The sequence below is a fragment of the Chaetodon auriga genome, chromosome 22 (assembly GCF_051107435.1).
Source record: "Chaetodon auriga isolate fChaAug3 chromosome 22, fChaAug3.hap1, whole genome shotgun sequence".
Classification (NCBI taxonomy): domain Eukaryota; kingdom Metazoa; phylum Chordata; class Actinopteri; order Chaetodontiformes; family Chaetodontidae; genus Chaetodon; species Chaetodon auriga.
In genome coordinates this window covers 5,684,073-5,711,422 of record NC_135095.1, presented here as the reverse complement: position 1 = coordinate 5,711,422, position 27,350 = coordinate 5,684,073, and the positions used below count along the sequence as shown (strand labels likewise).

The 27,350-nt window shown below is 42.7% G+C and overlaps 1 protein-coding gene across 2 annotated transcripts in view; it reads right to left on the bottom strand.

The window, feature by feature from the left end:
• The window catches only part of ptprz1b (protein tyrosine phosphatase receptor type Z1b), a 49,546-nt gene that overhangs the window by 13,286 nt on the left and 8,910 nt on the right, over positions 1–27,350 (bottom strand). For both annotated transcript variants that reach the window (XM_076721762.1, XM_076721763.1), the window contains exons 2-11: positions 18,189–18,257; positions 6,803–6,982; positions 4,946–5,097; positions 4,751–4,846; positions 4,605–4,671; positions 4,351–4,508; positions 3,160–3,307; positions 1,056–1,240; positions 499–625; positions 359–411 (exon numbers count right to left, since the gene is read on the bottom strand). In XM_076721762.1, the coding sequence (XP_076577877.1) occupies positions 359–411; positions 499–625; positions 1,056–1,240; positions 3,160–3,307; positions 4,351–4,508; positions 4,605–4,671; positions 4,751–4,846; positions 4,946–5,097; positions 6,803–6,982; positions 18,189–18,257 (1,235 nt within the window). The remainder of the gene's footprint in view (positions 1–358; positions 412–498; positions 626–1,055; positions 1,241–3,159; positions 3,308–4,350; positions 4,509–4,604; positions 4,672–4,750; positions 4,847–4,945; positions 5,098–6,802; positions 6,983–18,188; positions 18,258–27,350) is intronic.

Genomic DNA, 27,350 nt, shown 5'->3' with positions numbered 1-27,350 from the left:
TGCTTCCTCCTACAGTGCAGTTGTCCTGTCTTCTTCAATATGCACATGAACTGATAATAAGACATAATGTAATCTCCATTAATGCAGTGTGGAGGAGCACAGGCTGTGCTGAGAAAAACATGGTAGCATTACAGGCTTACTGCAGTTTTTTTTAATCTCTCCTAAACATGCTGGAAAGTCCATTATAACCTTTTCGTACGGCTCTCCAAACACTCAACGACAAGCCTCGACTGACATAATTACAATTATTTGCATAATAATTGCATTCGCTGATACGACTGAATACAGGGAAAACTTCTTCACTGCAAAATAATTCAGCGAAATGAATGCCAACATGCGGAGTGATGTCAGGTCCTACCTCCCTGTTGCCTTGCAAGTCTTTTGTGACGGCGTCAGAATCTGAATCACTTTCTGCAGAGAGAGGAAAGACAGGCTGTTAATTGCAGATGAGTTGTAAACTATGAGCTCTTATTTTGTCGAAGCTGTGCGTGTTCGTACCGGGGTCTTCTAACGGCATGTCCACGATAATCTGGTCGCTCCATCGACCTCTGAGTCCGTTGGTGCAAACGGCAACCACCTGAACTACGTAGCTGCTGTTGGCCAGCAGGCTGGGGATGATGGCACCCTGCAAAGTTACATAGTTAACTATATGAGATGCATAAGAAAGACAAATAATGCACTTACACATGTAATGTAGGTCTGTAAACATGGTGGGGTTTATATTTTCTAACAGGTTTCATTTGTGTTGTATTATGTCGGTCTGAATATTGACCGCTCATCTACAAACAAGCAAAGGATTGAATACACACACACCAATACTGCCGGTCACAATAAGGCATGCTCAGTGAGCCGTTAAGAGGCCAAGATTGATCGTTACCAGCCGATCACTTTGATTAATCCCAACAGCAGTTGGAACGTGACCATGACAGATAGAGTGAGAGCGGCTGACAGAATTCTTACAACTGATTTTCAAGTGTCTTGAATGACTGTAATTTCAGCGCATCATCCGTTTGGAAGTTGAATGTACGCAATGATGTGAGGAGATTCTTTCGTACCACATCCTGGTCTCCGTCAGTCCTGTACTCCTGCTTGCTCTGGTCTTGGCCCTGCAGCCTCTGGTAGGTGACGGTGTACCAGTCAATGGTGGTGTCATAAACCACGCGGGGACGCTCCCATGTCACCACGATGGTCGTGTCGTTCTGGGCGTCAGCCTGAACGTTCTCCGGCTCCAAGCTGCAGGCTAGAGACAGCAGAAAGAGATAGAAAGTGAGCAAGATTTGGTAAAAATGGAAGATATTCATGAGTGCGGATGTAGCAGAAAACGCAATAAAAAGCCTGAAAGACAGAGATGAAAAAGCATGAAAGGTATAACTGGACATCTAAACATGAACCGCACAGTGCAACGTCTCACATCAAGTTCAGTGTTGCTGGAGGTAACTTGATGTTAATCGACTGTGCCGAAAATGGAACAAAATCAGAAATACATTTTAAACAGCTCAGTTCAGGAGGTGAGCGTGGCAATGAGTGGGAGGTGTACGTGCATGTGTGTGTGTGTGTGTGTGTGTGTGTGTGTGTGTGTGTGTGTGTGTGTGTACGGCTGCATGAATTTGTTACAGGCAAAAAGACCCTTTTCTGAATTTCTGAATACTTTATTTCAATTTCAAAAAGAGCCGCAAAATAAATTGCCTGCGCTGAGAGCAGCCGAGGCACCCAACTACAAAGTCAAGCTCCCTGGCAACTCAAAAGACCTGCTTCACTTGAGGGTCGACTTTATGAAGATGGAGAGCGCCGTGAATTATATCTTTTGATGATCATGACTCGCCTGACCTTGGAGGACAGAGTTACAGCTGCAGAGGAAGCCGAGGACGGGCGATATTTTCAGTCATGGCAACAAAATAAGACTAATAATCTAATATTTATATTGATCCCTGAGGGGGGATTCGGTTTTCTCCACCGCGCTGTCCAAAATTTGGTGGAGATCAGCCAAAGGATTTAAAGCTTTAGAGCAGTGGAGACTCTGGGTTTAAGTCTTTAGAGCCTAATAAGGAAGAATTTTTAATGTACAAAATTCTAACATGCTGGATCTGCTGGGAGTCAATAGCACGTTGATCAATACAGCGTCTCCGCCAACACTCTGCCGGTCCAAACTCACTTTCTGGCTTCTTTCAGAAGTGATGGCACGTGACTTTTCAGCTCCATCAGCTAAAAAGCACAGCGTCAAATTAAGCTCAGCGGGATGGTGATGTAAAAAAAAAAAAAAATTATTCTGTAAATGTGAGCCCAAAACAGTAATCAGGAAAAACAATGACAGAGGAAAGTTGTAGCCAAAGCTGCAGTCATGTAGCACAGTTCTCTGTTCTCCACCTAGCAAGCTGCTGGATGGCCCGCGGGCACTGAGCCCGCTCCCATGTCAAAACAAGCTCAGCGCGGAGAGCGAGAAGACCGAAAGAAAAACAAAAATGAGAACTCAGAGAAGAGGTGGAGAAGACGGAGAAAAGGGTCAGAGAATGGAAATCAGTTCTTTCATCTAATCCAAAAGATATTCGCCTTAGAATGCGATAAAACAGGAAGGAAAGCAGCAAAGTCTCTGATTTGAGCAGCTGGAACCAGAAAAGCATTTTTCAACTATCTTTGCTTCAAAATATAACTGAAGCATTTGAAAATGAGAGTCATTTTTCTGACATTTATCAACTAACTGCTTCAGCTCTTTACTCTTCAGGCTTGTGGTTTTATGTTCATACTTGTATTAATTATTCAGCTAATTTCAATGCTTTTTTTAAACCTTTAAATTTCACTGAACTTCATTTGACTAGATAAAAAAAACATCACTTTCAAGCCAAAAAAACTTTGACATGGTGATATATTATTACTAAAGAGTCTTGCTTGTGTGAAAATGAGCCTGTTTGTGTCAATGACCAGACTACAGTGGTTGATGAGGACAGATCTTGGGGTTTAGTTTAAAAAGACTTGATGAATAAATCGATAGAATACCATTTTAAGACAATTTGGTTTAAAAACTGACTCAACTTGGTGAAAAGGAAACACAACAGGAAGCATATAGCCATGTTTGTCAGTTCACAAGACGAACAGAAGAGTAGAAATAAAAGCTACTGAAACAAACAAGTGTCAAGCTTTTGGTTGCGGCGTGTGATGACGTACTGGGTGTGAGCACGTCCTCCACTCCGGTGTACGAGGCAAACACCTGACCCATGAACTGCTGCTGCTCCCTGAAGTTGTTCTGCAGGTAATCCGTCAGCATCACGTACCCAGCCTGCTCCATCGTCATCACCTCGCAAAACACCTCCAGCTGAGTGCCGAGACAGGAGACAAGAGAGGGTGAACGGGGAGGAAGCGGCCGCTGGAGCAAAGACACTAAACATGCGTCCGTTGCATATTTCCAGTTACTGTGCAGTTGCCAAAATAAAGCCAACGCTGCTTCCTGCGAGTGTGTGTTTGTTTAAGAGGTTTGTGTTGGTGCCAGGCGGAGGCAGAGACACAGTGCTGCTCTATTTTTGGTTCGCGACAATGTGCCCGTGTCATGCCTTGCCACCCCCGTTTCAATCATGCAAACGCAGACAAACCCGAGCTCACAAACACACACGTATATAAGCACATAGAGCGCACACACACACACAATCGTTTTCATGACCTCATTCTCTCCATTATTCTGTTACATAATTGATAATTATTACACAGATGATTTCATCCAAAGCCTTCGCTCCTCGGAGGTCCTTAAAGGTCGTCAGTCTGGATGGGAGCTGCAGTAACATTACAGTGGCAGCTTGTGTTGCTGTTGCTTGACGGGCTTTTTCTTACCAGATGCCACGACAAAAACCCTGCTCCGTAAGTTCCCATTTTGACTAAACCTGTCACACGGCATCACTTGAATGTAGCGTTTTTGGTTGTATTTTGTGCACGGATGTCAAAGACGGCTGACCTGAAACCAGCCACTGCAGGCGGCTGATGTTGACTTTACAGAAGCTTTAAAAATGTCATCTTTCTAAAATAAAAGTAGGTTGATTTTCAGGACTTTTACTGATCTAAACTTTTCTTTTTTAATTATTCTGACACACTACACGACTCTGGCTGGATGCATATAATATTAAGAACTGACCTTTTGCATCATTACGCTTTCATTAGACACAATGCTGCATCAATTTAGTGATTAAAGCCGCTGGAAGTGATTTGAAAAGAAGCTTTTTTTCTTCACACCAGTCAGCTGTGCTGGAGGATGATGCTGATGCTTTAGAGTGCATTCAGGTTAAAATAGTGGATGAGCATTAAAACATTAGTCTATGTGTTGAGATACTGAAAAAGAAATGAGCATTCGTTATTTGTGTGTGACCTGACCTGTATTTCTGACATGGCCACTGTTTGCTTAAAGACGATCCATTCCACCGTCTCAGAGCAGGGGGGTGCAGTTAGTGAGCCGTTGTAGATGTAATATTTATCTGTGTTATTGGGAAGCAGGGACCGCAAGGTGAAAGCTTCCATCGACCCGCTCTTACCTGGCAGAACAAAAAAAAAAAAAAAGTCCCATCAGAAACAAAATGTCACAACAGGTGACAGTGATGCCGCAGAGGCAGTGCGTACAAACGACTTACCAAACCTGCTGACGGTGTCGACGGCCTCTACAACAGGAGTGAAGTTCTCGTTTTCTTCCTGGCTGATCTGTGGAAAAGAACTTGAGCTTTCACAGACCGGCAAAAAAATATTCGCTTTTGGGGCACAAATCAACAGGTCGACCTACTTCAAAGAGCACGGCCAAGGCGGCGATCCTCCCTCCTTCCCTGATAGCATCATCCAGACTCTGGAAGTCATCTGGATCATAACAGTAGATCTGCATCTGAATGAGAGACGGGTAGGTTAGCTGAACTCACGCTTCCCTGGCAGACAAAATGTGTGATGTGACGGATAGAAGAGCTGATGCTGTGTGTTTCTGTACCTCCAGAGGATATTTCATCCCATTCAGGCTGTGTTCAGACCCATCTGACGTTGCGTTGCAGCGCCCCCAGTGGAAAGTGATTCGACCAACACGGAACCTGGAGCTCAGCCCTCCTCCGCTCACAAAGAACTCCCCTTCCACACTGATGGCCACTAAAACACACGCATGCACTCAAGCTTACCTTATGTAAACCACCCTGTTGTTACAGAGCAGTAATATACACTTTAGAGCTGAACTTGTAATGTACATTAAGATGCAGTTAGTTCAAGTTTTAAGGAAACTCGACTAACAGAGTCGGAGGGCTCGGCTTGACTGACAAGGCTTTCAGTCCCCAATACTCAGCGGTGACAGTTGCTGCTCGGCCACCAGACTCTAAAGCTTTGTCCAAATTTGGATCTTCTGGCTCTCAGTAACTGCCAAGCTGCTGTTTTTTTTTTCCATGGTGAAAAGGACATGACAGTTTCTGGCTGCAACAACTTGAATATTTTAATGTGTATATGCATTAAATGTGGGTACTGTCGTCCCTCAGCAATGTATTCTGGCCTTCGACATTTGTCAGCTCACTGATAATTAACATAAACAATACTTAAACCTACATCGACTGATTATTTTGGCTACTTAGAAGCAGCCGAACCAAGCTCTAAACATAACAATTGCATATTATTACCATATAAAGGCAATAAGTAGCAAATTTACGGAAAAAAAAACTGACATTCAGGAGCTACGGAGCGACATTAGCCTTCATTTAGAATTGTATTTCTGGCCACCTGATGGATATAGGTCCCATATTCACTCTCTTTTTAGCTCCGTTTTGGTCTCCACCCATATGTACACCAGCTTTACCTCTTTATAGTCACCACTGGGAGACACCTGCAAATTTCAAGTGAGCAATCTCTCATAAGAACTCTCTGAGGCTCTTTGTTGAATATAACATTGTGTTTAGTGAGACGGTGAAGGCCATATATTTCTCTCATGAAATCATGACAGCTACGCAATATCTGTTTTAATATGCAATTTCCTCTCTGACGTCACGAGAATAAAATTATTAATTTAGGACCATTAATGTATAGAAAGCGCACACACGCAAACACTCAGCCCGGGCTGTATTGCAAAGATGGTGAAGATAGCTCAGACAGCTTTCATTTGTTTATCAGGCCAGACATCTTTCCTCTGACTGTCTCCTCACGTCGTCCTCATTTCTCCCCTCTCCTATATACATTTTTTCCTCTTGCTCTTTTGTCGCCTCTTTTCTGCCGCTCAGTTTCATCTCTGCCTCTTGACATCGATCTTCCTTCTTTCTCCACATGATCTCTCGGTGCTGCCGTCCCTCCGGTTGCCTCTCTCTCAATTACTCGGTCTGTCCCTCCTTCGCTCTCATTATCTGACTCTCCTTTAAATCCTCGCTGCTTCTGTCTCTCATTAACCTCGGAGTTGTGAATCATTTTCTCTCTGCGTCTGGAAAAGTTAAGCTTCTTTCCACATCTAGGGATTCGCATGTCATGTTTTACAGCTCCGGAATAATGTCAAAATCATTTCCATAGATTGAATCTACTGCATACTGTCTCTTCTTCCTCTGGTTGCTGCTTCAATATGCGCTTGTCTGGGGTTGAAAAGAAACAGAAAAACCCTACATGTCACTCATCTTTCAAAAGAAACAGCTTGTGGTTTTGATTTCCTGCACGATGGCATCGCAAATATGGCTCCCGCAGTTACACATATGTACGAAAGTTACACTTGGGAACAGCTTTTGATCATTGCCAAATAATGCATGGGATTCTTATGGATTTATTTCTCAAATAAGCAAACCAAGCTGCACAGGAGAGGTAGACAGAGAGGAGTGGAAGTACATCAACATACCAGTCTTCCCATTGTTGTGGATGGTGCTGGACTCCGCCGTCAGTCTGTCCCAGCCGTCCAGCTGCAGGTTCTGGTACTGCAGCCTGACTTGGGTAAACGTCTCGTCGATGTCCACAGGAGACTGCCTAGCGCTGTTACAGGATGGGTACTTCTTACCCCAGTTGCGCTGGTTCAGGGTGCCTGCATGTGAGAGAGGCAGATAAATGAAGACACAGTGTTCAAGGACTGATCTGAAAATGTCAAACTCCCTGAAAGCTCGTTATAAAATCCCTTCGCTGACAAAAAGCAATCGAGCAGATTTCCCTCCTAATGTAAAATTCGGCGGCTGATATTCAGACACAGAGAGCCAGCGAATTACACACGTGTCTCAAAATGGCTTCGATGCAGCGATGAATTTATGGATGTCAAGGGTATTCATGTTTAATTTATCTGTACGATACATTTAGAGAAGTGGGTTTCTGTTTACAGACAGTACGGCAAGTGTTAAAAGAGTGTAGCTCTAATGATGGCAGATGGTCAAACTGTAGGTGAAACATTACTGGTTGGCCTCAGGTCATACTTTATTCCAGCACTATAGTGTGTGTGTGTGTACTGTTAATGCATGAGTGCATGTCTTGTACATTTCTCCTGTGAATTGTGTGTGTTGCACAGCATGAATTCTGTTTACACTTATTGATATGGTGTGGCTGTGTGTGGGTGCCTATTTGTGTGTTTTGAACAAGGCTTTTCACATGAATAATGTAAGAGAATATGAACAGCATCAGGCCAAGGGAGGAAAATTTGCAGCAACACGCAGCACAAAAACCCCCCAATCACAAAAACTGAGAGGGAAGAGCAAAGGGGACAGTCTTCTATTTCAGTGCTCATCAGATTTTTTTTTTTTTTTATTTATGAGCACATATGAATTTACAATTTCGTCTTGACTGCTTGTCACAGTATCTACTGACATCATGTGTGTATGCTAATTTATTCTGAATTTTTGGGAGCACGCCGTGTATGTACAGTGCTTTCACGTTTGCTGACATGCGGCGTGTGCATGCGTGTTAAATATTAATTCGCATGTCCAAGTCACCTGCGTACACACTGAATTACTGTGTGTATCTGTTTGCGAGCATGAGCAGCTTCTCGTCTTTGCATGAGTGAATGTGTTAATTTACTGTGCACGCACTCATCCGCTCTTAACATTCAGTCATTTCCTCCGGGCACAGTCAGGGAAATCTCGCAGTCTTAACTGCATTTATTATGCTGACTAAAACTTCTGAGTTAAAGACGCAGCGGACAACATTGGAACACTGAAAAAATATGTAATGTAAAAAAAAAAAAAGAAAAAAAAAAGCTCAAAGCTCATTGCTCAATATTTGAAGAAGCAGTTATTATTACATATCGTCAAAGAAAATCACAGTTTTTACAGTGTTAATGAGTTACAGGATAGCGAGTTTCATGTCTACTTTATCTGTGCAGAGCAAAGACTTACTGGATAATGGAAATGCATCATTGGACACTTCTTATCCAGTGCTTTGTTTTGTGTGTGCGTGTGTGTGTGTGTGTGTGTGTATAAAGTAAAGACCCAGTAAAGACAATGGTCTAATGAGGTCAGAGCAGATGGTTCAGCTGTAACTGGTCACACATGACTTAACAGGTATTGGCTTTACATTCCTTGTTGCGTGGGTTTTGTGTGTGTCTGTGTGTGTGTCTGTGTGTGTGTGTGTTTGTGTGTGAGAGAGAGAGAGAAATAGAGAGAGGGATATTGTTTAACCCAAGTTCAACTAAATCAATTTCATCTTTGCTGTATTTCTGCCTGGTTTGTCAGCCACAGTTGAACCTGTGGAAACAGACTGAGGATAATGGCGAAAACATCTTCTAAGTTCACCGGTTCAGCAACATCCAGCCGTATTTTATTTACAGCGGTTGTTTACTCGTCAAATACGCAGTGTCTCAGAGTAACAGTTGTCTATTATCCTCCTGTAACGCTGCGGCTTCTGGACACAATTGGAGTCACTGTTTGTGTGATGTGGAAATAAAATGGCATAATTTCATTATAGCTTGGTAAAAACGGAAACCACTAGATCAGAATTCCAGCTGAAATTGTTAAGGAACTATGAGCCTAACACTAAGGGAGGAGGAATATTACATTTTAGCAGTCACAGAATACAGTGTCAGTGCCATTTAGGTATAGATTTGATCACTGTATGTATAACTGAGCACCTCCAGTTCTGTACATGTGTGCATCACTGTGCTGAGGAAATTATAGGGCTTTGTCAGCGTGTCAGTGACCACATATGGCCCCTGCAGCCGCATCCGTCAGCATCTCTCTCACATACACACACACACACACACACACACACACACACACACACACACACACACACACACACAGAGTTACTCTTCTGACATAATGCTACCATGGCAACAAGTAGCTGACAGGTTGGAGAAAGGCATAAAAAAAAAAATCCCCTGAAGCTAGACTTTCCTGTCTTCATTTAAATCCATAAACACACACATGCACGCACACTCACTCGCGTTCAGTCAAGAAGTAAAATTTAGATGATTAAATATGGAAATTACATTTCATATCTCTGAGTTCCACCTGCTTTTTCTCAGTAGTCTCAGAATAAAGTGTGCTGATCCTGCCAGAGTTCCTATTGTTGTCAAATTCATATGGGAGACTTTTAAAGCAGAAAGTCTGCAATTCTGAGAAGAAATTACAGGAGAATCAGTGTTTTTCCCTTTTCCCACTCCCTCCATCTCTCTCTTCAAACAAATTTAAATAGAATAGATATTATCACAAACAGTAAAATGTAGGTTTCAACTTCCATAGGAAGAACTGGAGGACATTTGCTCAGCATCTGCATTCTTATGCTCACTAAATTCATGCTCATAAAGTATTCAAGTATCTAATATATTTTAACATGTACATTTCAATAATTTTGAAAGCTGCAATGTTGCAAGAGATGGGAAAATAAGAGTAAAGATGTCTGAAAACTCTGCTCCGCAGCAGCTCAAAGTGCAGTCAGCTGTTAAAGTGGTCAAGGCAGAAACCATTTACACCTGATGCGGCGGCTGCTGCTCTTTTTACCCCAACGCCCCAATCATTTCGGCTCACCCCTCACTCTCGAGGGAGGAGAGGTGAGACGAGAGTGAGGGGAGGACAAAGAGGAGAGAGGAGATACAGCAGCAGAGGACGCAAAGGTAAGAGTGCAAAGAGGAGCAGAGAGGAGGTCAGACAGAAAAGACTGAGGAGAAGATACAAGAGGGAAATGAAGGAGGCAACAAAAAGAGGAGGCGTAGGGGACAAGAAGTGGAAGACAGGAAGGAGGAGAGGGTTTTTCTCTGTATATACACTGTTGCATTGCACAGACACATATGTGCATGTAATGTCTGTCTGCCTACACTTACACCAATTAAGATCCTTTGGAGGAAAACACACACACACACACACACACACACACATATATATAAATATATATATATACACATATAGAGAGAGAGCTGATTTCACCCTCTGTGAAAAGGTTCTGCACTGCTGAGCGAGCTAACTGCTCAGACAACATGCAGGATTATCAAATTGAATAATGTAGGGCTTGACTTTTGGGGGGACTGCCGGCTCCTGTTTGCATCACTGCTGGCAAAAATAGCTGGATATGTATCAAATATTAAAAGCAAAAAACGACTGCTGCTTTAGTTTCACCCACGATGGTGCTTTTGAATCTCCATCATTGTCATGCTGGATGGATAAAAGCACATGCAGTTGAAGTGTTTAACCTCTTCCAGCACACAGTGGGCTCCAATCAAGACCTGAAAGCTTCTAGATGTAGTCTGTTGTGGACGTGGGCACATTAGTTTGGGACTACTGATTTTGTGTATTGTTCATTCATCTGTTGATTGTTTTTCAATTAACTGATTAGCATATCACATAAACAAGGCCATAGAACCACATCACCCCACATTTTAGTAGGTAGAACCAATGAATACATGATCTTTTTCTTAATAAATCACAAATCAATTCATCAACATATCATTACAGCACTGATTAGTTTAATTATTGTAAACACAGAGAAGGAAGCCCTGAGCAGCCTCTGTAATAGACAGTTCAGTTCAGAGCAGACATACTGACACATGACAGCAGGAAAAGAACAGGTGTAATTAATAATCCACTTCATTGTCCCTCTGACGGGGCTCTGGCATTGTGTCGGCTGGCTCAGTGGTACGGCTACTGGTGCACCCAAAGTGAATGGAGCCATTGTTAATGTTATTAATAACCTGTGTTTTTCCTGCTATGACAAGTCAAACTGTCTGCTGTGAGAAAGCTCTTTTGTGAGTCACCTGGGCACATTCGGGCAGACCATTGTGACCTGCAATGCCAAGGTCACGTGACCGACAGAGAGGGCGACAATCGGCCACTTTTCTGCATCATAGCTTAGCTTGTTACTTGTGCTGTAAGAGTTAACTCATAATATTTCTATTATCAATTTCCCCTCAGATTCTTTGGTAAGTGTGGGTCTGTTGCAGAGCAAAAAAACTTTCACCAACACTGCACAGATGCATGGAGAAAATTCAGAAAAAAAACAACAAACATCTTTTCCAATAATTAATCTCTACTGAAACGCAGCATTGTTTAGCCCACAGCCAGTATGGGCAAAGAAATTTCCCTGTACAAGAGTAATACTCATAACAGCTCACACAGCCAATAGTGGGTGGTCAGCAGTTAACATGCTAGCAGTTCAGCTTGCTAGAGGCAGTGCTAGCTTCTGGCCCTCGTTTTTCAAACCCACTTTTGACAAAACCGTGCCCACTTTGGTCTGACGAAAGCCTCGAAGGCTATGTTCCCATTAAATCTTCAGTTGTTGTCTTGCCAACGCTGCCTGGTAAATTCTTGTCTCATTTGTGGTCTGATAAACAGTAAATTCATCAATTTATAGTCAGAACTTAATCCCATTACTCTGCACCAGACACCCTCTGAACACACAGCTAGGAAACAGCATGCTAGCTTGCATGCTATTCAGCTAATTCTTGTTTCATTTGTGGTCTGATGAACAGTAAATTAACCAAATTCAGTGGGCCTAAGTGGGTCAGAAAAAAAAAAAAAAAGAGGGGTCCTGAGACTCTCGCCTTGCATGTCATAGTGGTTCCTCAAGAGCTTCCTGGTCAGACTTGGAGGGAAAGCCTTCAGGGTTTCAGGTGATTGCAGATGATAGAATGAGTACAAGGCTGATTGAAAAATCACTTCTGAGTGAATGGGGAGGACGATGGGAGGCTACAAGGCTTATGAAGAACGTATTTTTTTGGAAAACACCAAAATTACACTAGTATGAGCTACAGCTTGTTTCTTAGCACAAAAAAAATAAATCTCCCTATTCTCTGAAACCAGTTCAATGGTGGATTTACTATTAGAGAGCGATTGTTCTGTCATAGCTGGTGTCATGCGTTTCAATCAGTTTCTCAGTGTGCAGTGAAACTCTGATTATAACACAGCAGACGCCTGAGCAGAGAAATAAGAACTGTTCCTTTGTGTGAAAGGAGACTTCAGTCATTTTTATTCTGCAGAATCGATGTCTATGAATGCATTCATGGGTGCGCACACACACACACATACACACACTGGGGAAAAAAAGGAATCGGCCTGAGGCTGACAAGATCTAAGCTATTAAATGAATCTATTATGAATGGCAGAGAAAGGACTACACACACACACACACACACACACATCACTCATCCAGTGAGATCCACTATGTTAATGATGGACTGTCACACACATCAGCAGCCAGCGTATCTGACAATCAGACCTGTCAGCTTATTCGAAAAGAAAAGAAGGCTGTGAATCAGAGTACCCGTATGCTCTTCATGTGATCTCTGCTCCGTCTAGACGTGTGAATATGAAAAAGTGTCTGGAGCGAGAGGCGGCCTGGAGAAGGCTCTCTGTACAGAGTTACTTAGTTAAATATTAAACAATGGCAGACTGGCTCTGAACGGATTTACTGTATAGTCGAACGTATACAGTCAAAATAAAGTGGCACAAAACTTACTTAAAGAAAAGAACTATGCTCCTTTGGCTCCATCCTCTGATGTTTACCTTAACCAATGAGGTTGCTCCTGTCTATGAGGAAATGTTTGTATAATTTACAGCCCAATCTGCCCACCTGTGACTGTCAAGGAGAGCAGATTACACTGGCCAGGTTGGTAAACAGGAGCATGCTGTGTGACTATTGGTTCTGGAGTCATCCCAGTTCACAGTTAGCTCTCACGGCCGTGTGAACCCATTAACCCAGTTACATACCGGTGCAAGCGAAGAGCAAGGAAGGAAAATGGGTGACAGAGAGTGTGTGCCTTTCAAATAAAGGAACACACGTACACAACTCTGCATCATTACCTCATGTCTCCCACAAGGCTCCAGAAGCAGCCGCACAGACAACTGAGCAACAACTGGAGCAGAAGAGAAGCCAGCCTGAAGTATTTGGTGACTAAGAGAGCAGTTGAGAACATAGTGGTGGTGACCACACACATGTCTACAGAAAAAGAGACAAGAGACACGCGAGAAAAACGGAAGAAAAAACACAACCCAACAGCTTCCTGGTTGAGAGACACTCAGAAAACTGGAATCAAAGCTTCAGAGTTCTCCTTTTGTCACACTGGGAGAGCCTCGACAACCGCTTTTAGACCCTCATGGGATTAAAGCCCTCTGATTAAAATTGTACATACAACAATAAACTGAAGAGGCCCCTTGGATTAGAGGCTAAAACGTCTTAAAGTTTTTACAATCAATTCCAGTTGGCACAGATTCAAGCATCCTTGGATGGCCATGACCTGGATGACTGAGAGTCCTCACAGAAAACAATAAAAAAAAAAAAAAAACAACAACTAAATCCTGAATGGATTCAAATCAGTTTAGGTTAAGGGCTTCCAACAGATAACCTGTGATAAACCAGACAATAATCATGCAATCACGCCCACAAATCATACCCAGCAGGCAGCATCATCATGGCTGGAACCAAAATGGATGAGAGTGATGAAAGCGAAGGAAAACAGTAGAGATGCATGCAGTGGACCTTAAAACCAAGCAGCTAAAAGACAGTAAAATGCTCTGTAGAGCTGCATGCCTGTCAAATGTGCACAAAGCCTGGCAGGTTTAGTCGCATCTCTAAAATGAGATGATTTACTCACTTTACTCCATCGCACTTTAATCACATCTCAAACTGCATGCATGTGTTAGAATATATGTGACAAACCTTGTTATGTAAAGACAGTGTTTGTTGTCAGTCCTTTTGTCACACAGATGACAGACAGCCAGCTACAATATCTTGAAACGGTTCTTTTGATGTTATCTTTTCATCATTTTTAAAAACACTGCTGACAGTTACACTTAATGTTTACATACCAGTGAAGGAATCAGTGTAAGAATGAATAGTGTTCACACCTGTACACTGATCCATTAGCATTTTAGGATTGCCATGATTAGTGTACATTTTACATCAAGAATTCATCTGGGGATTAATTAGATGGATCTATCACACAGCCTCATGCTGCCTGTGTAGTCTAGTCCTAATGATTCTGCTGTACTAATGAAGGGTCCACACATGATTTTTTTCTTGGAAACTATTGCACTATTCAACCAAGAGTGTGATCTGACTCTAAATGCAAACATCCAAATCATTTGGTGCCTGCCACAGTCCAGTTCTCCTCCGATCAGATAACTCGGAACATGAAGAAACTATGAACCGATGTGGACAGGCAGAACATGTATTCATGTTTAAAATCTGTGTGTGTGAACGCTCCCCAGACGAAGTACCAGGGGAGGACTTAAGCCTGCTGCACCCCTGGGTAAAACCTAGCTGGATCAAGAAGAGAGAGGAGACACACAGAAGGAGGAAGAGACATAAATACAGAGGTGCAGAAAAAAAGCCAACGGACAAAGAAGTCAATCAGTAACCAATTCAACACTTTGATTGTCATCTAATTGTATGCTAATCTAATACGATATTTCAGTGGCTTATAATGCTGTTTCAATGCAATTTAAAAAAGAAGTAGTATCAGAACAGTATCGCTGTAGTATTCCTGTAAGGACTTGTAGTTTTGTTGTGATATTTTGATCAGTATCCTTTGAAAAATGTATTGCGTCCCGTTGCATTTGCCTGGAAGACGAAACTGCGGATTGTCACAAACACAAACACTTGCACACATACACACACAGCAGATGGGGCCCTGGGGGTGTCTTCCAGGCAGAAACATCCCGGGGACCCCCTGGAGACAAAGCGGAGAGTAACGATGAGGACAACATGGAGGACGAGGAGCAGGGATTCCTTCACACACGAACATGCACGGTGTACCTGCAGGCTTCATGTTCATACTTTTAAATACTGAGATTTCAATTTAGACAGAGATGAAAACCAGAAGCTGGTGCTGCTGTAAACCACAAAATCACAAACTGATCATATACATGATCTCTGCCTCAACTAGGGCTTATCAGCCGGAGTGAATGTTCTGAGTAATGTGATGAATCCAATATGATTTACAATCTGCATGGAAAGCAAACTTTTAGATTTAGATTGTTTAATATCAACATTTGATGAAATGACTGCATCATGTGAAAGGGCTTGAAAAACACAGAAAATGTTCACAGACCTCTGCAGTTCCCCTGATGCCTGGATCTGACCCAGGCATTAGCTGCACAGAGCAGTTTAGCATCTTTCAGCTCATTGTTTTGGTTTTACAGCGAACAACTTGACTGATTTGGCTCACTGTCGGTAATTTGAAGCACAGCAGACAGCCGTTTTCAGCAACCTGCCCAACTTCATGCACTACCAGACTCACTGCACATGAGAGTAACTGATCCGAGTGGAGGCTGGAAGCTGTGCAACTGAACATGGACATATGTACATTTGGGAAATGAAACATTAAGAGGAGAGACTGGATAAATATTTAGTGTTTTCTCTTCTCCAGCATTCACAGTATGATTCTTTTAAGACACGCTGAAGGACAGAGCTGCTCCTGTTCATCCACATTCATTTGGGATTCATCTTCGATAGCTCATGCCAATTGTTTAATACAGAGAAAATGGAATTCTACCTCTGTAATCACTTTATATTTGTATCTTTCAAGTTCACTGTGCAACTGAATCCTCACACCAATGTTTGCCTGTAATGATCTCCAAATTATTTTTTAACCCAGCGTGGATGGGTAAACACAACCGACTGGCTTGTCATGGAGAAAAATGTTTGAACTGGTGAGTCCCAATTAAGAAAAAAAAATTCTGTCACTGCATTTTAGTTACTTACGAATCAAAAATTCTTGATCAAAACCAAACAATCCCGGTTTGTTTGACGCAAAGCTGTGTGATTTTGATGTCGCCTAATTTTCTTCCTTCTTCCCAATCTTCCTTCTCTGCTTCTCTCTTACTTTCAGCTGAGTTCTTCTTTTTCAACTCCCATTCTCTCTGTCACTCACTCTCCTGCCCCCTTCTTTCATTTATTTCCCTTTATTTCCCTTTGTCCACCCCCCCCCCCCCCCTACTTCTGACCCACCTAAAAAGCTGTGCACAGTGCCTCACAATGAAGTGCGTTTCTTTCACATGTTAATGCTTTTACTCACAGCTCAGTGGGCAGCACAAGGCAAGAAACAGAGCTGCTGGGAAAAACAACATTGTACACACACACACACACACACACACACACACACACACACATATGAGACAGGAATGGCTACAGTTACAATGAATCCAAATGAACTGCCACTGAGTTGTGATGATGAACTTCCAGGGCCGACAAAAAGGAAAATGTAAAGTCTGTAGTATAGAATGAAGAAGTAATCAGAAAGAAAGAAAGAAAGAAAGAAAGTGCTCAAGAGACACAAGCAAGATTACAAATGGAAGTGAAATAGACATGGAGGGAAAGGAAAGGGCGTCTCCACTTCATTTCTATTGCAGACGGGCTTTTCATCATTCATGACCACTTCAGTGTATCACACTAAAAAAAAAACCCGATTACACTTTGCCAAGCAGGGTGTGTGTGCCTGGGAACTGATTGTTAAGATTTGACAGAGGGAAAGAAAACAATCTGAAAGATGAAAATAGATGCGCGTCTATTGATATTCATGCTGCTTTGACTAATATGAGAAGGAACAAGTCGAACAAACAACATCTCACAGCTGCACTGTGGCGTGTGAGTGAATCTGGCTTGAGTCACTGCATTAATATGAGCCCATTAAAGCAGGGCTCCGAACCAGGTTTCATATTTAACGCTGTGGACATTTAACTGGATGTTCAGACCCATGAAAATGAATGAATAACTTCATGTGGTTACATTTGTTGGATCGGGTTTCATCATGGTTTTATGGGGATCTTCACACGCTTTCTGGTAAATAAAACACAGCGTTCATCATGGAGCTAACGCTGTGCTGTAACAACATCTCCTTTTTTTTTCCCCATTCTGGCTCTTGAATGCAACGTCAAGTTTTTGAGTGACATTAGCTGTGTGTCTTCACAAGGCTTAGCTTCCCTTTAAAGCAGCTGAGTGGCAGGGCTTCAAGGACCAGATCCAAACACTGGACGCAGCACACCGGAGAGCTGCACTGCTAACTCTCCTCTTGTTACTGACTGCTCAAAATGTCCCTTCGAGTCATCGATACTTATTCCTGACAAATAGTTACGGCAGAAAAATAAAGCAGTTACTTTTATGAAAAACATTACTAGTGTTTTTTTTTCTCACTTTTCCTGCAATTACTATAATTACCTGAGACCTCTATCAGTAAATACCCATTTGATTTTATTAAATGGAAGTTTATTGTGCCTGTTTCAGTACAACAAACAAATCAACATTAAGCTGCTGCTCTGATTTATAGTCATGAAGAAGCTGAAGTTCAATGTGACCTTTACACCTTTTGCCTGCTTCCGATGGTATTATGAGCTCCAAATGACATGTGTCAATTATTGCCAACAATCCACGCGGGGTGCAGGTTAATAAGTTTAATAGCTCAGTATTTAGCCCACCGATGACCTCCAGATCCCCCCCGACCATTAAGAGGTTAATCTCTCCCTGCAGGACCATTACGGTTTGTCTGTGTCCACTCTTTGTTTCTGACCGCGGCTTAGCCCAGTGGAGGCTTTGTGGCGAGTTAGCTGACATCCTGGAGCCATATGGTCCGAGGCAGATCAAGGCTCTCTCACGGGAGATGCTAACCGATAATTCCTCCGATTCATGTGATATTCAGAGTGTTCGGGCTGACATTTGCCAGTCTGGTGGGGCTGCTTCCCAGACCTGTTTGCTTTTAAAGGTGTCTGTGTGATCAAGAGGGCAACTTGATCTTTGGGGCTTCAAAATTGAAACTTGCTGCCACTGACTGATGGTTGAACAATCACGTTTGAGGCATCTAAGAACAGCAAACGGCTCATACAGACCTGAGTACGACCAGTCGATGTCATCAGGGAGCTTCCTCAGGCCTCGGACCAGCGGCTCTGCTGCCACAACTGCAGCAGAGAGAATGACAGAAGGTTTATTAGTATCATTTTGCATTTCCAAAAACGCACACAAATGCACTGACTGACAGGTGAAACCACGACCACCTGCTGTGTGACTCTGCCACATGGTGAGTCGCAGGCTTCTCCTGTCATTCAGGGGATACACTGACAGCCTGCCTGGAAATAGGCCGACTGTAGTTTTCTCTGCAGCCAATCTTGAGATAATTTAGGTGACAACAGCAATATTTACAACAGACAAAAGATGGCAACGACCATCTTATTCGGAGTCATCAGTTTGATTTTAATTGGACAGTTTGGGGCATTCTTTCTGCTGCTGCTGCACGTGTAGCGATTAGATTCCCTCTACAGCCACACAGCACCTAAGCATTCTCTTCAAAGGTGGAAAATGATTTGTGACACAAGCGTCTGAGTCCGCCCCCAACCCACATACACACACAGGGGTACCAGCATACAGCACTTTAAAGGGTGCAGGAGGGAACTGCATTGCCATTAACGTCATTTTTCTCAATACACACACATACGCAGACACAGCGATCTATTTGGTGGTGGTAATTTTCACTCAGTGACAGTCGAGGATAAAATGATGCATGAAGTCACAGTTGGAGGATTCAGTGTGTGTGCTACTAGCCTAACTGATTCTTATGCTAGCTGTACATTCGCTAATAGCTTTGTGTCCCCCTCTTGCCACATGACACATAAAAACATTGAATAACACACACACACACACACACACACACACACACACACACACACAGAGATACACTTTCTTTATATTCATGTCTGTCTCTCGTCTCATCTTTGTCCTCCTGCTAACAAGAATGAGTTCATTCTCTTTGTGATGCTCAACATCAATCTGTTGTATCTGTGTTATAAAATGTACGCATGGACACGAACACTGTGCTAACCAGTCAACTCCCTAATCATTTCATTTGTGGCGGAACAGTGAGCTCATGTAATGTCAACAACACTATCAAGTGTTTCTTGCTAGTGGGAAAGTTTTGCATCCAAAAATCCCAACATTATCACATGAACTGTGCCAAGATTCCATTCCCATTAAGGTGACACACCAACATTTGCGCCCTGTGCACGGGTTTTGACAATGACACCGTAAAGCACTTAAGACACAACCAGATGGCATATTTTACGTAATCAAAACTTGTACAGATGGGCACTTAGAGAGCACATAAAGTCTAACAAAGCCTGCTGCCGAGCTACGGAGGTAGGAGCAGGGGTCACGCGCTAATACAGATTACAATGTACATTGCACACAAACAGCATGAATAAATAAAAAGTAATGGAAATAAAACAATAGAGCCTCTCTGTTTTGATCTTTCTGTGCACAGAAAAACTAAAAACCTCTCCTCCAAGAAGATGAAAGCCATGTGTCGAGTCAGATTTGGGTCACGGGCAGCTACCACCGCACCCACTGCATAAGGTCTGTCCGTGCGACACAGAGCAACACAGCGCAATTCTATTGTTTACTGTGTACAGCAGACACATCAAAACACTGGGAAAATTCCTGCACGTGTGTGACAACATGCACCCATTCACACAGCAAACTGTCTGCCGTCGAACAAAACCCTTCTCTATCATCTGTAAGATCTTCTGCGTCAATGAATATTCAACAAATCCTGATATAGTTGCAGCCACAGGGGGTTTTAATGCTGTACTTCACACTTGTTTGACTGACTTTTGCTTTTTTTCTCAGCTTTTCCCCACAGAGACTGATGCTTAAAGGCACTCACACTCTGTTGGCACGAACGAGCATCATCCTGAGCATCTGCCAAAACAGTGACTTGACATACAGGAGACTGAAGCCTGACACGAAAGCTGGAAAATAAACTGCAATCATAGAGAGAACAGCATTACCGTCTGTAATGCGTAAATATTATTGATTGGCTCCATGATATTAACCAGTTTGCCTTTTGCAAATTACTTTGTGAGCTCATGTTCAGGAAGCAATTCACAAGCCAGATCAACTTCAGGAGTCTTTGTGAATTAGCTTATGCATTCAAAACAGTACTTTGCTACATTAGCTAGCTAGCAGTTAGTCAGCATTAGTAAGCAAGCCAGCTAAAACCACAGTATCAAAATTTCACATGCGTTGCGGTAATGTTAGCTTTGACTTTGGACTTTGTTTTGGACCCCGTTTAAGTCATTTCCTGAAGTGAGCTGGCTCCAGTTCGAGCTAATTTTAGTTGTGTTGCACACTATAGGTCTCATTTTACAACCTGTTCACATATTGGCAACACAAAGCACTTCAAAAATCTTTTCTTTGGTTCTGCTTGTGGAGGTTACAAGCAGACTAGATGAAGAGCGCAAGCCAGACTACCTATGAATCAAAAGTCTGAGCAGCCTTACAATAAATTCTTATTCTATGTCATCACAGCTTTCTTCGTGATATCTCTTCACTGTTAGATGAAGCTCCATCTTGACCTCAGGATTGAGTTGATAGTCCTTAAAAGAAAATACATGTGGACATAAGAAATGAATTGGAATATGTAAGTAATAGAAATGTGAAATGAAAAGGTTAAGTGTAGGGCGTCTGTGTCCTATAGTGAGCCATACTGTACTGACAGAAATGCCAAATACAAGACCAATATACTATAAAATTAAGAACTGTGGGCTGACTTAAGAATGAAGAAGAAAGGAGGAAAGAAAAAGCAAAAGAGACAAGAAACCAGAAAGATTTCATTGAGCCATAGATTACAATTACAAGATCATGTCTACATTGACGGCACTCCTCTTAAAATAACAGTTAATTCAGGAGTTTCTTTATAGCCTCGTTTCCCAGCGCGATGTGTGTGTGTGTGTGTGTGTGTGTGTGTGTGTGTGTGTGTGTGTGTGTGTGTGTGTGTGTGTGTGTGTGTGTGTGTGTGTGAGGCTACGCTGTCATTCTGACTGTCATCTGTAACTTCAGTGTATTTGATGATGACATTCATGTTCGCGCACAGGAGGAAAGACTGATGAGGCGAGTGAATGAAAGCAAGCAAAAGGGGAAAAGAGCGAAGAATGGAGTCGACTGTGGGGTTGTAGCGTTAATAATGGCTTCATTAGCATCACACTGTGAGGGATTTTAATCTAGTTTGCCTTTGGCATACCGCACACCCACACATACACACACAAGCACACAAATAGACCCTAAGGATCACTTGTTGTTTCAATGTGATTTTTGAGAGCTTATTAGACAGAATTTCCATTTGAAAAGGGAATGTAGTTAGAATATTTTGACCTAAAATAGGAAAACTGTACAACTGAAATAAAATTTACATATGAGAGCTGCATAATCAGATAGTGGAAATGCATTAAAAAAATATTACAATACTACTGTTACCGTAGCCACACTTGACTTGGCCTCCACAAAAGTGAAACCACAAGACCAGATGGAACGACTTTGACATTAGTCGCCCTTTATGCAGCTCAGTCAGCTGATGTGTCCTGATGTGACTGCTGAGTAAAAGTTTCTTTGAAACATCTTAGTGAGGCTGCACTCACAGGAACGTCTCAGTTTTTCTCCAGTGATGGACGACACCTCTTAGCCCACCACTGTGTCTGAGAGGCTTGGTTCAATAAAGCCATACAAAGGCTGTTGGAGGAAGAGGATGAGAACTTTTTGGAGTGTTCTTAACATTTATGTGGTGCTCAAATTAAGCTCAAAATGGTAGATAGCATTTAGCTCCTTATAACACTGATAAACAAGAGTCAGAGGTCCCAAAGTCTTAGTATTAATTCTGCGACTGCAAGACCTTCAGGCAACAGTGTAAAAAGTCATCAAACATATAGCTGTCAGGGTGTCCCCAAGGCTTAGGGCTTAAGATGCTGACCATGAACTGCAACGTCCCGACATGGAATCTGGCCGGGGACCTCCTCATTTCTTATCGTCTGTATTATTTTATACTTTGGGCCACAAGATTAGTTATGAGCTAGTCGTACCGTAAGCGGTGAAGAGACACAGAGATGCAGTGGCTGCCAGTCATTGCAGAGGATTGAAGTGATGAGTGCTATGCAGGTGAACAGCCAGGAGGGAAGAGACACCGGTGCTCAGCTTTAAGAGCACAACAGATAGTGATGGGACTTCAATGCAGCAGGCTGGCCATGCATGAAGCTCACAGCTGAATCACTGTATTATTCCACCCATCTGCACCTCTATCTGCTTTATTGGATTTCCCAAGAGGCTGCAGAGACCTGACATTAAAGGTTTAGACGAGTGGCAACGAGATATTTCCACGGATGGTGTTTTATTCATACAGAAAAGGTCAGCAGACATGCAGTTTTCCAATGCTCTGTTTCATTGTCGCGCATTCATACACCTTGTTTTCAATGCCTGAATCGAGCGAAGTGAAAGCCAAATGAATGAACCAAGGACTGAATTCCACTTAGAAATCTGCAACAAAAGTAGAGCCCAATTTGAACTATGCCCTGTGCGTTGGCATGAGTGAGAGCGACTCCACAGCTGTCAGCGTGAGGCGGAATAATGGAGCCAAATGAAAATGTGTGTCAGCCAGACACCTGATACTCTGACTGCAAGCTCCTCTCACGCTAAAGTGTCAGTCACTGAGGGTCATTTACTACAAGCACCACTCATAAACAGGTTATGTGATCAAAGCATGTCGAGGCGACGCACGAGGGAAGATCATTAGCTTTCACTTGTCGACCAGGTGAATGTTAAAATTCCTATCATGACAAAGGACTTTGAGTCTGATCTTATAAGCATGTATATTAGATTGTGAAGTGGCTTGTTTAAGTGCTTGACTGACAAAACACACACAGATGAATTTACATTCTGTAATTACCTCTCTACATGTAAACCCCTGTCATGTTCATTGTTAGTGGCAGAGTCCGTCATTCCCACAAAATTGCCTACCACCATGGAATCACTTGAACTGTTGCATGCTGGTATTTCAGTGTTACTGTTTGTAATGTCTCAGTTATATCAGCCTCATGGTTTGCTGTTGACTCTCTAAACGCCGTATTAAGCTCATTTAAACCTAACCTTTCCTACTGCTGCATTCAGCTGGCAAAGCACACGGCGGCTTTCATTGGGAAGCAGTTGGACAATGTGTTTGTGACCAAGTGCTTTCTTTCTGGTTTTTTTTTGGCATTTTTAGTCATTTTGTGCATTTTTTTTTGGACAGCAACAGAGAAAAAGATACACCAGTTGTTCTTTTAATGTATTTCTGACAAAACAGTTGCTCAAGGAATGTCTGCCGTGGTATTAAACTACACTGACTGTTATCACGGTAACCCACGGTGTTACCAAAGCAATCACAAAGGCAAGGGTCATGAAACTGAACTCTCTCCCAACGGGCTAGTGTGTCCCCTCAGATCCTCTTGCATCAATCCATCACGTTCTGCTCACTCCAGGAGTGATTTTGTGATGAAGTGTTGAAATTTACTGGTCTGGCGCACTGGCCTTGACCTGCGCACTTCTTCAATTACCGATTTCTTATGTTTCTTGGAACACCTTTCAACGACCCAGAAAAGAGGGGGCGTGAACTTGTTGCTTTCAATCAAACATACAGTAGATTGATGGGCAGAGAAACACATCTATCTGGTCTACAGCAATTTGTGAACCTTGGAGATTGTATTTGATAATTGCTATCTAACTGCACTGAATTCAAGTCTAACAATGACTCGCTCTAAACTGATTTTTTCATTAAGTACATGCAGCAACAGCTCGAGATTGCAGTTTTTTTGGGGGGGGGATGGAGTCGCTGCAGGGAGGATTCACTGAAGCTGGCTCTATGTTGTTAGTGTTGGAATAAGTGAGCCGGTCCCAGCTGAACACTAATGAATATACCGTGTTGGATTACAGGACTCCAGGGGCTGATTTAGCCCGAATCCCTGCGATGAGGGAATCTTTCATCTGCTACATTTACACCGGCATAAACTGATTTTTAACAGCAGATGTGATTACTGTTGTCCCATTAAATGCGGCCCCGTGTTCCTCCAGGGAAAGGAAGTCTGTGTGTTCAACCCACAAGAGTGAAAGTGTCTGTACGGTTCAGTGAATTCATCTATGAAGGCTTTAGTTGGAAGGCTGATAAATGAGACTGTGTGAGCTCTCCTAAAAAAGGACTGCTTTAAACAAACTATGCTTTCAGCTGATTCGGTACCAAAGCATGAGCGGAGAAAAACTGCGCAGCAGAAAACTATGGTTGTGGAAGTCGTAGTGGATGAACAGGCAGACAAAGGACTTGACTTGGACACAAAATACAACAAACCACTAACAGCTCTGAGGCTGGACATTAAGTTTGTGCAATTCAAAATAAGTTTCTTAAATAGTAACACCATGCTTCCTCCTGTTTGGGTAGCTCTCAGCATCAAGTACGTGAACTAAAAATTTACAGAACTACTGTTAAATATCTTTTCCCAAGTGAAAGGACGAGACGACAACTGCCATAACCGATCAGTGATGAGCGCATAACATCCGCGTCACATAAAACGTGACACCTGTTGACCTCGGCGTCACAAGCGCACACACCCGTCCACGCACATTCACACACGCCACATACCTCCAGGGGCCAGACTATAACTTATATAGCATTCAGCTGTGTTGAGTGTCAGCTGGTTTAATGAGCACGCTTGACTTTCGTCCACCGTCTCACTGTTTACGTCTCCTTATCTTCCTCCATCAGCCTCTGTCTGATCTGCTGCAGCTTATATTGGAAAGCTAGCACGGGTCATTAACAATAATGGCTACATGAAGACAGGGCAGAGAAAATAGAGAGGATCTATAACCTGGTTTCTGGATCGTGAACATTTTAACTTAAGTGCTGATACGACAGTGCACATCATTGTTATTTACTCATCTACTTAAATGGCCATTTAATAGCTGGAACAATATTGGATATTTAATTACCCATTTAATTAAATCCCAACTATTTAATTAGCTGTGTGCAGATTTTTGTTTTGTGGATAAGGAATAAAAAGAAAAGCATCTTCTCTAATAAGTAACATAGAGGATATACAGTATAATGACATTAGACATTTTGGCTGGTGCAGCTTTAAAACCACAAATTTGTCCACATGCTGATGCATAAGCACAGGTATTTTGGACCCTTTATGGTCCATTTGTGCCCTGCCACTAATAAGCACGGGAGACGTCTCTCGTTCCTCTCCTCTGTCCAGCTGAATGAACGAAGCCTCACAGTGAAGTCCGGCAGCACAGGTTATGACTGAGTGAGATTAAGCTCCTTATTAAATGGAGGATATTGTTTCGGAGTGCGAAACAAACCGCGCATTGTTCCACAGGGACACGGCAGCATTAAAGCTGCAATATAAAACCTTATCAGACAAGCCTATCACTGGGATCTCTGTGTGTGCGCGCATGTGTATGTGAGTGTGTAATAAAGTGTGTGGAGTGTCTTGCACTCCAGTTGTTCTGGTGGGGACAAGGGAGTCAGATTTGAGGTGACCATGGGAATTTGGGGCCCTGTGCTGGAGGTGGTAATACAGATGAACAGCTGGGGGGGCTGAAAAACACACATGCACGCATGCACACACGCGCACACACACACTTATACAGTGTCAGATAACACCCCACCATGTCCAGCCGGATGGGGTATCACACATTCTTTCACAGCCCTTTGGTTCCACAAAAGTCTCATAAAACCAAACTGTTCTGTTATTTAAAACTCTGCTCAGCTTCGACCAAACACACACACACACACACACACACACACACACACACACACACACACACACACACACACACACACACACACTGCTGACAACTGAAAAGTGATTGCTGGTCAGATTCTGCTGGTTCTCTACGTGACGAAAGCTTTAGTATATTTCAGAGGAAGGTTTTTCAGAGGCAGAGCTGCAGACAGCTACTGGATTGGCGTTAGTGAGATTTATTCACCCAAACCCATTTCGGATCCTTCGTCTATTGTGACCAATAACACTACAACGGCAGCGGTTAGAAAATAAAAAAAAAATCCATTGTGCTCCAACCACATAGACAGCTGCAATCATACGAATTAATAACAGCCAGCAATTTAAATGAATAATACCCACATTGACAGCATGAGCCAATGGGTTCAAAATGTGTCCTTCTGCCTCTTTGCGCATCAGTTTAGAAGCATAACTACATCTTCAAGTGCTACATTTGAACTTCAGCATTGCGTCCATGCTGAGAATGAAAGGAGGTTGTGCAGATTCAGGCCAACAATATAAATAAAATCTTTGAGAAGCTGGAGCTAGAGAGCCATTTCTGCTTGATAAGTCTGGTTCTTTGTTTCATTCCAGCTGAATTTTCTTTATTTTGATATCTTGAGCAAACTAATGAACTGAGGCTTGGGTTGCAGCCAGGTGTTACGGGGATGGATGAACATGTTTCTTCCACATTTTATCCTGGAGCGGAGATATTTTTGATGAGCTGTGAGTGGCAGAGACCCTGCAGGGGACTGACCTCAAATCTTTGCTTCGGGCTAAAAATCAAACCAGGGAAGGCAGGACTTATCTTATCAAGAGGCTATGAATAAATGACCCGCATATACACACGACACATGTACTCACATACACACTCAGGGCATCAGACATGAACATACACAGATCTCTGAAAATACAAGTATCAAAGAATATAATTTAAAGCATATTACATGTGTAAACAGTAAAGAGAGTGTGGTGTGAGATGACATTTAGGACACACACACACATACAGTACAAGAGGGAGAAAGCATGGGGCGCTGTAGGAAGGGAGCCAGTTGGCAGATGTATGTGTGTCTCTGTGTGTGTGTGTTTAATGTTACAACCCAAATGCTCACCCGCCCCAAGTGTGTTTTCTGTGCATGCAGGCAGCGAATTCTGGTTTATGCACTGAGCATGTATGATTGCACATGTCCACCTCAGTTGTGAGGGAACTCTGTGTGTGTGTGTGTGTGTGTGCGTGTTTGTGTGGCTCACTAATCTGCATGCCTAGTTAGAGCAGCGAGATGCACCATTTCCATCTGCTCGGCACAAATTGAGAAAATACTGCGTCCTGTGTGTGTGAGTGCGGGGAAATGAATCTGTTTCCACACTGCAGGGGTTCACCTCACTTTTAGGGACAAAATGTGAGTTGTCATAACGTAAATC